Here is an 8,920-nt window from a genome sequence, read left to right as displayed (position 1 = left end):
TGGGGGGGTGGGGGGGTGGGGGTGGGGTTGTTTACTCAATCAAGTTAACCCTCCACGAGCAGCAGGAGCTTTTTGGGAAAGGGTGGAAGATAGCATCAACGCCTACAATTTTCGGGTAGGCAAACTCAAATGTATTGTTATGCCCTTCATGCCAGATTATCACCATGATGAGACTGAGGTTCCATTTAAGTTGGTGCCAGTTCACTAATCCAGTAAGGCGAGGAGCATGACATTTCAAACTGCATAATTACTAGATCGATTTTGACATAATAAATGTGAATCTAAAGGTAAATTTGTTCCGTTTATGCTAAAGCCTCCACAAAACAATGTCTTTTGGAAGCATGGTTAGATATAGATTCTAATTACTCTCAGCAAGAAAAATGTCGTATACAATAAATCAGATACCTTCCAGTGTATTAGCAAGAGCAAGTCACAAAAATACAAGCTGCAGAAATCTATTGGACCCATGTGATTGACGAAGATATTGGTTGATAATGTGCCTTCTTCCTCTGTAATGAATCAATGTAACCCAAACCCAAGAAGCATGAACCTGCAGCATCCAATGGATTTTACATGGATTTGTAAGATGATCTTTCAGCGGAGTGGAACCAAGTATAAGCTATCATCTAAGATCATGAAATGTAGGATGTATGGTTTATATATAAGAAAGAAAAAAATCAAACTAAAACTAATCAGCATAATTTATCCATCATCCAAGAAGTTGCCTAAGCAGATAACAGATTATGAGATTAAGCTCAACAGTTATTTTTTTTTTTTTGCAGTTCAATGCAACGGAAGATATTAATCGAGATATAAAATTACCTGAAAGACCCAATATAGTTGAGAGAAACCCTAGTTCCAACTTGTTGCACATGTTCCGTACTGGGAAAAGAGTAACAACTAAAAATCTACCAGACGATTCTTATCTTTCTGCCAAAGAAACTACTGAATCTGATTGGTTGTATATTTCTGAGTCCATGTTTTCACTCTCTAACTGGCTATGCAACATTTGCATGACATTCTCTGATGGGCATTTATCATCAGGATTCTGTGTTTCTACTTGACAGAAACATTCAGGCCAAGCATTCGTATAAAATGATTCAGGTGAGATCCGTTCGTGAGGGCCACCAAAGTTTGTTTTGAGCATGACACGTCTAACTGCTTCTTCAAAACTAGCTGTCTGTCCCTCTTCTCGAGCAGTAAAAACTGGGGCAAGACCTTTTCTGTCAGGTCTTATATTTGTTCGAAAGCCATAATACAGGCGGTGACCCAAGAGATTGTTGGCAAAGTTGCTTGGCCCATCATAAGTTGGCATAAATATGTCGGCAAGAAGACAAACCATGTAATCCACAGCAGAGCCTATCAATCCCCGAGCATTTGCGGCTAGCTCCTCACTAGAATCCACAGAACTGTGATTTTCAAGGTGAGGGAAAAGGGCCCTAAATGGTTTCATAAAGTGCTCTCCACCAAACAGTTCACCAGCTGCTAGGTACATCCTGGTGGAATTGTTGAACCCCATTGCACGTAGAAGAAGACCAACCTGCACACAGTCAGAGGCATTATAATATTATTAATTATTCATATGTGGTAGCTGGCAGAGTTGATAGCAAACAAACAGACAAATGCATGCAGATTCGAACAAAAAATCACCTCTTCTGGAGTAAGTGGACATTTTCCAATCGCCCTTCTTTCTTTATAAATTAGTGTTTTCTTGGCAAAATTTTCCATCCGATACTTCTTCAATATTTTTTGCTCTGTAGAGCTAAATATATCAAAGCACCTGCAATTCATTCATTTCCACAGCAATCAGAATTCAGAATGGCTTCATTATGTTTTTTATATCTGGAATGTCTTCCAATTAATTTTGCAAATCAATACCATATTAAGCAGCTGAATATGTGTAAAGAAAGATCTTTAAGATAGATCTTTAAGATATATGAATGTAAAGATTTGATGTAGATAGTAGGAGTACTGCACTGAATCTAAATTAGTAGAAGGGTTCACCAACGGTATGAAACTCAATGAATAACATAGGGGTAAAATGTAGATGATGTGGTTGATCAAGACCATGATGGGGTTGTAAGAATAGTTCATAAGGAGAGATTAGAATCTCCACATAAATCTATGGGCCTAAGCAAATCTCTCAGTGCAAGAACACCAGAAAGAACACTTCTATGGAAAATAATCACAAATTGAAAGGAAAACTACAGAAGGTCCCTTTATATTAGCAGTTACAAAATTCCAAGAAAATGGTCAGGTAGCTGCACACAATTTTTTGGTCTGTGCATCTAAGTTCAGTTATCTGATATGCAGCAAAAATTCATTGTCACTGTGTGCTCCTCAATTCACTAAAGTACAACACAAGTGTGTCTAGATGTACTTGTGTTAGTAGGAGAAAATAATAATAATGCCCCAATAAATCTCCCTTATAATAAGAGAAAATGCTCTATAAATTACAGGACAAGCCAATGCATATAGGTCAAACCCCTCTAAAAATACATGTTTGCACTGATTTAAGTAAAAAAATACAGTAAAATAAATAGCTGAGCATTTACCCGGCAAATGCCAGCATGTCCATCTCAAAACGAAGGTGTATTGCCATGAAGCGACCTTGCGAACGTAGTTTATCAACTATTGACTCGCTTAACTTCATAATGTGTGGTTTAAATCTTAGAGCATGATAGTTGACTCTGCACCTCAACCGCTGGTACTCGGGGTTGTCAATTTCTTCAGCTAAACGATGTGAAAATGGAGTTAGATAGATGGCTCCATGTTCCTTCATTTTCTCCAGAGCTTCAGTTGTATACCAACTAATAGGAGCATCTCTTGGGGGCCGCAGCTGAGGCAAGGGAGAAAATTTATGGACAATTTTTTTTGATATTTTGAGGACCTTCCAATAACTTAAAAAATTCCTAGGCACATAACTTCACAGATGAAACGGAATGACATTCTAATGCAATTACCTGAAAAGCCTTTATCTTTTTAGTTTTCCCATTTTTATGAATTTCTGGTATTCTTTCCACAATTCGTACATCAAATCTCAGTGACTGGATAAAATGTTCAGCATCATAGATGCCATGGAATCCACTGTACATGGTAAAGATATTTTGTCAGATCCATTAGAATTACAAAAATTATACAATCAACAAAATAATATGTCTCAAACAGATGATAAAATGAATCAACAGAAAAATTGCTTTTTAAATCCTATCAAGGTATAAGAATGATTGATCTCCCTCTCCCTCTCTCTCTCTCTGCCAGCCTGTCTTCCCTTGATAAGTAACAAACATACTACAAAGAAATGACAACCCTAGTACAGAGGAGTATACAAATTACAAAGGAGATGCCGAATTAAGGGGAAAAAAAGCTATCAAAATTAAGTGATGTGTGGAAAAATTACAGTAACTGTTTGGCATAGTTGCTTTCTGAATTACTGCTATCTACCAGGTCAGGTCCCTTCAAGATTCTTCCTTTAATGATCGCATTAATAGATTCAACTTAAAAAGTTTCAAAATTACTAGATATAAGGAACAAATGGGTATATATTACAAATAAATTCAAGAAAGAATGCCCTTAAAACAGATACCTGTCATCATGCCAGAAGGAGTTTGCGTCCAACTCAGGCAAAACAAGTGTAGCGTTCATGATTCTTGCAGCAAGAACAGCATTACAAATCTACAACAGCGAAGGAAGTATATATTAGTTTTTTTCAAATAAATCCCTTAAAAGAGGCATCACATCATAATCCTAACTTGGTTGCTTTTAACATGTCAATTTTTCAAAACCTGTCATTCTGATAAAAAACAAAAACACTCCTTTTTTGTAAGGATAATTTTTTTTTCCTTCCACCACTTCCTGACACACTGAAAAACCATAGAAGTGGATTTTGTCAAGCTTGCCCGAAACATACATTTAAAAAAAAAACAGCCTGGAAGATACGCACAAAAATATATAGCGCTACAGGTTAAGAGACTTGGGCAAGAACAGATTACAAACCGCGGTTCTTTGCTGATTCAAACCACCATTACAGCGAACACGAAGATACCCCTTGGTCTCTTTTGGAGGAGCTGCCGCAATATAACAAGAAAAACATATCGTCAGCCCAAACTTACATTACTATCAGAAGATTATTAAAAACAAAAATGAAGAGCACGTACATGGCCAATCAGTTCGTGGAGAAGATGATGGCCTCCAACCACCCGAATTCGCACTTTCCCATAGTTTTTCTACATTTATCTTAGTAACGTATCCCAAAAATAAAACTCAGATACCATAAAAAATAATTTAAAAGAACTAAATCGAAGCAACAAAACGAGAATCTCAAAAAATAAAAGAAAAGAAAAGAAAATAATCAATATGCTATATTCACCTAATATTTACAGTTTCAAACACTAACATTTTGCCTAAATCAATACTGAAAATATATTCGTCAAATAAAATTTCTCAATGGACGCAAAGAAAAAAGAAAAAAAGCAGCATTCTATCAATTCAACAATCAAATCGCAATGAAAAATAAAAATAAAAATTCCTAAATTGCATAAAACTAATATAAACCAATTTTCTTAGCAATAAAATAAAATAAAAATATTTGAGAAATGGGAACTAAGTGTAGCGAACCTCAGATGGAGCGTTGGATCCGTTAGTTGCAGTAGTAGTAGCGGAAAAGAGTAAAGAAAGAGTGCAGATCAAGAGAACAACAGAAACTGCTATCAATAGTTTCAATAATAACCCTCTTCCTCCTACTCCTCCTTGCTTTCCGTGTTGCCTGTGGTGTCCTAATCTTCTTCCAAATTCAGAAAATCAAATCAAACAATAGTTTTTAGAAATCGAAGAAGATCAATCGAGTAATGTATTTTATGTGTATTTACCTTCTCATTTGATTGGATTTAAAGGAGAAATGGAGATCAGATACTTTGATTTTTTGTGGTTTTTTTTTTTAATTATAAGAGAAGTGAATTCATTGATTGAGCAGAGACAGAGCTCCTCTCTTTTACCGCTAATAGTTTGGCAACCGCTGTTGTATAGCGGAGACTAAGACTGTATGTGCTACGACGTCGTGTTTGGTTAGATTTTATTTTAAATTTAAATCCTTATATTACCTGTACTTTCAGACTATATTTATTTGTTTTATGTGTATTATTATTATTATTAATAATATTATTGTTGTTGTCGAAAACACTAACATGTATGAGTTGTTTTACAGTAAACAAATATTGTTCACGCGCTCACAAAATAACATGTACTTACTATTTATTTTTTAATAATTTATTTTGGTTTTTTAAATTTTATTTAGGATGTTTTGATTTTAATTAAAGGAGAATTACTTTTAATTTCTTATAGAATTAGACAAAAAAAGAATAAAATAAAAAACACAGACATGGATTTCGTGCTAGGAATTTCAAGAAAAGTACACTTTAATTTTTAATATTTAAAAATAACATAATTTAAATCATTTTAAATACAAAAAAAATTTTGTATTCTTTCTAGTTTCTATTTAGAGAAAAGAAAGAGAAATTACTTACTAGATTCCTATAATAAAAAAATCATTATTAAAGGGGTTATTAGTTCCATGTAATGAGATAAATTTGATGATTGTATTTCGCAATCTTATTATTGTTTGAAAAACAAATTTAAATCAAGAAAGATAAATATTATTTGATTTGATTTTAAGTTCTTGAAACTATTTTTATGTTGATTAATTGGTTTATAGATATTCTAATAATGTTGGTGAGTTTTTATTGGGTTGAAAAAGCTAAAATTAAATTTTTGATGTAAAAACATGCTTGTTTTCCTATCACCACTATGATAATGGGATTATGGGCTTATAGAGTACAAGTCACCTATATATTTTTTTAAATGACAAATGATAAATCATTTATATATATATATATAAAAAAAAAAATTAAATTTATATTTCAATTAATATCACTCACTTGTGATTTTTTTGTTGTTGCTTATTTAATCTTTTTTTATATAGTTTTCTTTTTATATTATTTTATGTGTGTTTATTTTTTAAGAGATTTTTCTAATTCATTTATAATTTTTTTAGTCTTTTATATAGATGGATTGTATTTTTTAAAATAAAAATTATTTATTTTTTAGATAATATTTCTAATATGATCAGCTTTATATAAATGTTTTTTTTATTACATTCAATCAATTTAATATATGTGTTTATTTATATTATCATTTGATTGAATTAAAAAATTATTTTAATAAATAAATTTAGCAAATAAAATTGGGTAAATATCTCATTTTGTGAGATTAAATATCTTGATATACTCTTGTCTCTTGATTTTTATAATTTTATTTTTTATATACATATAGTTTTCTATTTATTTGATTACATGTATACATAAAAAAAATTTATTTGCACTTATAATTTTTTTTAACTATAAAAACACATTAGAAAAGCTTGCATATACAATTATTTTCAAAAAGAAAAATATTTGATTTACGATGAAATGTAGGTTAAATAGCTAGTAGAAAACATTAAAAGATATATGGGTTTTTTTATAGTAGATGGAACTGTTCATACACTGTGAAGTATGAACTTATTATTCATTTTCTAATAATTCATGTTATTCCTCAAAGTTTTTTTTTTGAGCTATTTAATTCAAATTAAAGACCAATTACTTTTAATTTCCTAAGCAATGATGAAATTGAAAGATGAAAAATAAAAATAATAATAGAAAAAAACAAGGGTGGTGTGCCAGAGATTTTGTAACAAATAATCTTAGGTCGCCCAAGTCCCAGGAGAGCATGAAGGCCCACATATAGTATTAGGTTTTCCATTACCATGGACTAGGCTTACCAAGCCTTAGGCCTGTAAGTTTGAGTTATTTTTTTTTCTTATTTGTTTTTTTATGTGTCTAGGTTAAATATAAATTTTAAAAAAAATTATTAAATTCAGTTAAGTCCATGACCTGAATAATAGGTTTGATGAGTTAAGCCATAATACACATGCTTCTTCTTCTTTTTTTTTTTTCTAATATTATTTCTTTAATTCATATATTTTCTCAATATTTTTTTATAAAATAATTTTTAAATCTATGTTTCAATTATTATCCCTCCTCTGTGATTTTTTTTTATTTAACCTTTTTTGAATAAATACTTTTTTGATAGTGTTATATGTATTTAGATTTCTAAAAAATTATTATGATCCATCTATATATTTTTTATTCTTTAGTCTAGTTGAATCCATGACACGAAGAACAGGTCTAACGAGTTAAGCCATAACACCTAGGTTTCTTCTTTTCTTTTCTTTTTTGATATTATTTTTTTAATTCATATCTTTTTAATATCCTTTTTTATAAAATAATTTTTAAATTTATGTTTCAATTATTATCCCTTCTCTATGATTTTTTTTCTTATTTAACCTTTATTGGATAAAGACTTTTTCAATGGTGTTATGTGTATTTAGATTTTTAAAGGATTATTATAATTAATCTATACTTTTATTCTTTTGTACAAATAAACTTCATTTTTGAAATTTTTTTTTTCAAATAATATTTCTAATATGTGAAGCCTTATGTAATACTTTTTTCTTTTCTTTTATTAAATTAATTTAATGTGTGTGTATATTTCTATTATCATTTGATTGAATAAAAAATTATTCTTAATAAAAAAATTCAATAAGAACAATTGAATAAATATTCTATTTTTTGATATTAAATATTTTGATCTATATCTGTCTCTTGATATTTTCAGTTTTATTTTTACTTATCGTTAATGACTTTTTTTCTATTTATTAACACATATAATTCTTAATTTATTTGATTTCATATATGCCAGTTTTTCAATCTACACCAATAATCTTTCATGTATAAAAACAAGTCGAGAAAGCCTATATATACAATTTTTTTATTTGAGAAAGAAATATTTGACCTGCAGCAGAGCATAAGTCAAATAACTAGTGTTTTTACTAGTTTACATGCTTGCGTTGTGCTGGGGTTAGATCAAATATTTTTTTAAATGTGACAAAAAATATACAGGTTATGGATAATCATTTGGTAATATTGTTATTAAACACGATTTAATGGGTCAACCATAAAACCTTTTAATTCAACTCATTTTCTAGAATGAGTTTAAAATTAAATCTCGTAAGAGATGATTAATTGTGATCAAATTGACTTGACTGATGCAAGACAACTTAGCCAACTGGTAAAAAAATTCTAAGGATAAATTGAGAAAAAAAACCTCTTGACTACACTACTTGTCCAACCCGGATTTAAAATTAAAATGTGTGAGAATTATGCTGACATAATTTAATCAACTTGGTTGATCTAAAAGTAACTTAAATTATTGTTAAAAGTAACTTAAATTATTGTTAAAAGAATATTTAATTATTGTTAAAAGTAACTTAAATTATTGTTAAAAGAATATTTGAGGATGAAATTATGAAAAAAAAAGGAACAAAATTGAAAGAAATAAAAGGAGAGAAAATGAAAAAAATAATAGAGGGTGAATTGAATGGAAAAAAAGAACTTCGCTATTTCATATGTACAATAAAATTCCATTAAGATTTTTAGTATAATAAAGCAACTTTTATGTTATCTCATTGAACAAATTAGATTAAAAATATTTTAAAAATATAGAAAGTATTAAAATAACAAAAAAAACTTTATTATTTTTTACACGATCAAAAAGTTGATATCTTATTCCAAGTGTTGGAGTATTGAAATAACAAATAACCTAGTACGACCGGGGTCAATCCATATGGAGGTCGATTATATAAATTAGAAATAATATATATAATTTAATAAAGAGTTAAAGAAATATTTGAGATGCGAGATTAATATGATGATTAAATAATGATAAAAAATGGTTGTCAATGTTAGAGGATCACTAATGATATTAGAAATAAGTATAGTATAAACTTTTTTTATTACTCAATTGGAAACCACACACAAAAGAGGTT

At 29.8% G+C, this 8,920-nt stretch overlaps 1 protein-coding gene across 2 annotated transcripts; it reads right to left on the bottom strand.

The window, feature by feature from the left end:
• Positions 1 to 284: 284 nt before the first annotated feature.
• LOC105140478 (uncharacterized protein At1g04910) lies at positions 285 to 5,009 on the bottom strand. 2 transcript variants are annotated; one of them, XM_011047334.1, is made up of 10 exons: positions 4,869 to 5,009; positions 4,618 to 4,783; positions 4,158 to 4,236; positions 3,997 to 4,067; positions 3,587 to 3,675; positions 2,964 to 3,087; positions 2,556 to 2,839; positions 1,651 to 1,780; positions 823 to 1,540; positions 285 to 550 (listed from the first exon to the last, which is right to left on the bottom strand). In XM_011047334.1, the coding sequence occupies exons 1-9, from the start codon at positions 4,874 to 4,876 to the stop codon at positions 923 to 925; spliced, it is 1,569 nt and encodes a 522-aa protein (XP_011045636.1). In that variant the 5' UTR covers positions 4,877 to 5,009; the 3' UTR covers positions 285 to 550; positions 823 to 922. The 2 variants fall into 2 exon arrangements, with proteins under 2 accessions (XP_011045636.1, XP_011045637.1); XM_011047335.1 differs by having other exon boundaries at positions 4,618 to 4,780.
• Between the last annotated feature and the right edge of the window lie 3,911 nt (positions 5,010 to 8,920).

This window comes from Populus euphratica, unplaced genomic scaffold (assembly GCF_000495115.2).
Source record: "Populus euphratica unplaced genomic scaffold, PopEup_1.0 scaffold274.1, whole genome shotgun sequence".
NCBI lineage: Eukaryota > Viridiplantae > Streptophyta > Magnoliopsida > Malpighiales > Salicaceae > Populus > Populus euphratica.
This window is presented reverse-complemented; position numbering and strand designations above follow the sequence as displayed.